This window comes from Curcuma longa, unplaced genomic scaffold (genome assembly GCF_044706935.1).
Source record: "Curcuma longa cultivar G26 ecotype Majalengka, Jawa Barat unplaced genomic scaffold, ITB_CL_G26_1.1 contig_16361, whole genome shotgun sequence".
Classification (NCBI taxonomy): Eukaryota; Viridiplantae; Streptophyta; class Magnoliopsida; order Zingiberales; family Zingiberaceae; genus Curcuma; species Curcuma longa.
The window spans coordinates 2,881-6,456 of record NW_027430336.1 but is presented as its reverse complement, the minus strand read 5'-3'; the positions used below and the strand labels follow the sequence as shown (position 1 = coordinate 6,456).

Here is a 3,576-nt window from a genome sequence, read left to right as displayed (position 1 = left end):
TGAAAAGAAAAACTCATTTTGATGTGGACCAAGGAGGGGATACAACGGTGATCTTATCAAGGCAACTTGTGGTGATCAAAACCCCCATGACTTATCACTCACCTTCTCATCTTTCTTGAGTGTGGCGTCAATATCCTTTCCTACATCTGAATATCAAGGCGATCCATTCCAAGGTCCTTATCACATTTCCACAAATATCACATCCTTTGATGTGTACATCTTGTTAGTAGCAGGATCAAAGCATTTATATCCTTTTTCTGATGTAGCATAGCCAAAAAAAATACATTTCCTTCCTTTATCATCTAATTTAGTTCTAAGCTGTAATGGGATGAAAGCATAGCATGTGCACCCAAACATCTTAAATGAGAGATATTAGGCCTTTTATTGTATAGGAGTTCTATTGGAGACTTTCCTCCTAAGTTTTCGTTTGGCATTAGATTTATGAGATGAGCTGCTGTGCTAGTGGCTTCACACCAAAATATTTTGGAAACATTAGTATGATTTAGGAGAGTTCTTGCTGTTTCTAGTAAATGCCTATTTTTTCCTTTCGGCTACCCCATTTTGTTGAGGGGTATAGGGACATGAGGTTTGATGAATAATTCCCCTTTCTTTTAAGTATTCTCTTATTTATTGCTTGTGTATTCTTCACCATTATCAGATCTAAGGATTTTAATATTGACATTGTATTGCTTTGAGATATAATTGTTATAGCTTTTAAAAGCCTCAAATACTTAAGATTTATTAGTGAGCACGTAAACCCAAGTGTATCTGGTTTTATGATCAATGAATGTAACAAAGTATTTATAACCTTGTTTAGACAAAATTGGAGAAGTCCATACATCAAAGTGAACCAGATCAAAGGGTTTTTCATATATAGTGGTAGAACAAGGATAGTTGACCTTTGTTTCTTTCCCGAGAATACAAGGTTTGGAAATATTATCTAAACTAGTGTTGGGAAGTAACATTTTAGGATATAACTACTAGGGTGACCTAGTCAAGCATGCCAAAGTTGGGAGTCCTCCTGGCTTACTTTAAAGACCTGATAGCCATGGTCCAAAACATAAAGGTTATTCCTTCAATATCCCTTGCCAATCGATTTGTCTTGATGTCCTGAAATGATACTTTGTTAGAGTCAAAAATAACCTTACAATCATATGCTTAGTTATTTTACTAATGGACATTAGATTGGAAGTAAAATTTAGAAAATTGAGGCCATCCGTTGGCTTTCCTAATAAATCAATTTCTCCTATTTGATTTACTATTATGTTTTGACCATTAGCTACCTTAATTGTTTTACATTCTTCCAAGTTTTTAAACTTTATGATTTTATTCCTGTCATTTACCATATGATAATCACATCCTGAATCAATAATCCATGTTTAGTATCTAGAGTGGAGTTTAAGCATATACTTGTTGTAGAGGTTTGGTGATGCTCCGCAATAGAAGTTTGTGCTTTTAATGTTTGCACAAGTTCCTTCTTTCGAAATGCCTTTGGTCTTAAATGAGGATGAATAAACCAACACTTGTCCTTTGTATGCCCTTTCTTCTTGCAATTGGGACATACTTCTTCTTTTGGATGAACTTCGTTAATCTTGAACCCATGAACTTCCATTTTTTTGTTTGAAGTTTCTTCAATATTCAAGCTTAACTCAGTTCTTTAGATGATTTGTTATGTCATGATAGGTATTTTGCATTCTCAGAATTTCCTATCTCATAGTTGAGAATTGAGTCTCCGAGAGTCATAAGAAGACTAAAAACCTTGTCTTCATTTTGTCGCTTTATTATTTCTGTCGGATCAGTAGTTGGTGGTCGTAGAACCTCAAGCTCGCTCCATAAGTTACCAAATTCTCCAAAGAGTTGTGGAAGAGTCTTGTTGTCTTTTCTCATGTCTGCCATTTGTCTTCTTAGTTCGAAGACTCTTCCGATGTTATTGGTTTGCCCATATAGTGCAGAGAGATGATCCCATAAAGCTTTAGCATTTGGAGAACAAGCAACCATACTCTTGTGAACTTCATCTAGAGAAAGAAGAAGATGAACAAATACTTGATTATCTTTCTTCTGCCATTCTTTGAAGGGAGGATTAGATTTGATAGGAGGATCCTGAAGAATATGATCTTCAAGGTTATAGGCACTTAGGATCGTCTTAATGAATCCGGACCATTGAATATAGTTGGAGGAACTAAGAAGAAGAGAAGAGAAGAGTTGAGGAGGTTGAGGAGGGAGCGAGCTTAGTTGCGGAAGAGGTAGACTTTGCTGCTCTAATACCATGATGAAATTTAGCTTTAGTATTAATTTGATAGCTTGTTACAAAATGGAGGAGAACCCATGAAAAGCTTGTTGCAAGAAAGAGGAGAAAACATGAAGACTTTTCTTCATTATCTTGAAAGTAACCATACAAGGTGGTTTATAGTGTTACATGAGAGCCTCTTGAACGTTGTGGACACATGAACGTTGGAGCATGCTCCAAACATTCATGTTTTTGAATGTTGGAGCATTTAATGCATTTAATGCACTTAATCTTTTTGGATATACAAGGAGCATTTAATGTACTTTATCATGATAAACTAGATTTGACTTAATCTTTAATTATTTGATGCCTTGAACTTTAACCTTGTACAAAAGTAAAATCATCGGCTGTTGAGAATAAAAAACTCTCTTAACCTCTCTTTTTTTTGCATAAAAGCTCACTTTTTTACTCTTGCTCTTGAAGTTTTTTTTTCATTCTTTTTTTCACTCCTCTCATCTACACTTTTTATTTTCTCACACTCCTTTTCTTTTCCATTCTTTCTTTTCTCACACCAGAGGAAACAAAGGAACTTCAAAGACAAGTTGATGAATTGCTAGAGAAGGGATATGTTCGAGAAATCATGAGCCCTTGTGCAGTTCTTGTGTTACTAGTTCCTAAGAAGGATGGGACTTCGAGGATGTGTGTGGATTGTGGAGCCATCAACAACATAACGGTAAAGTATCGCTACCCAATTGCTAGGCTTGATGATATGCTTGATGAATTGCATGGTTCTTGTGTATTCTCAAAGATTGATCTTAGGAGTGGATACCATCATATTAGAATGAAGGAAGGTGATGAATGGAAGGCTGGTTTTAAGACAAAGCATGGCCTATATGAATGGTTAGTCATTCCTTTTGGGTTAACTAATGCTCCAAGCACTTTTATGCGTTTAATGAACCATGTTTTGCATGCTTTCTTAGGAAGAGTAGTTGTGTATTTCGATGATATTTTGATTTATAGCAGATGCTTAGAAGAGCACGTCACACATCTAAAGTCAATTTTGAGTATGTTGAAAAATAGAAGCTTTTTGCTAACCTTAACAAATGCACCTTTTGCATCAATAGAGTTGTGTTTCTTGGTTTTGTTGTTAGTGCTAAAGGTGTTGAGATGGATGAGGAAAAGGTGAAAGCAATTCAAGAGTAGCCAACATTGACAACAATCGGCCAAGTGAGGAGTTTCTATGGTTTGGTCAGCTTCTATAGACGGTTTGTTCGTGATTTTAGCAATTTGCAGCTCCACTTACTAAAGTCATCAAGAAAAATGAGCCATTCAAGTTGGGAGAGGAGCAA

The 3,576-nt window shown here is 35.8% G+C and overlaps 1 protein-coding gene across 1 annotated transcript; it reads right to left on the bottom strand.

Annotated features, from left to right (window-relative positions):
• Positions 1-1,674: 1,674 nt before the first annotated feature.
• LOC141816385 (uncharacterized) lies at positions 1,675-2,268 on the bottom strand. The gene has a single exon (XM_074704172.1). It carries the CDS (start codon positions 2,266-2,268, stop codon positions 1,675-1,677), a length of 594 nt encoding a protein of 197 aa, XP_074560273.1.
• Positions 2,269-3,576: the final 1,308 nt, after the last annotated feature.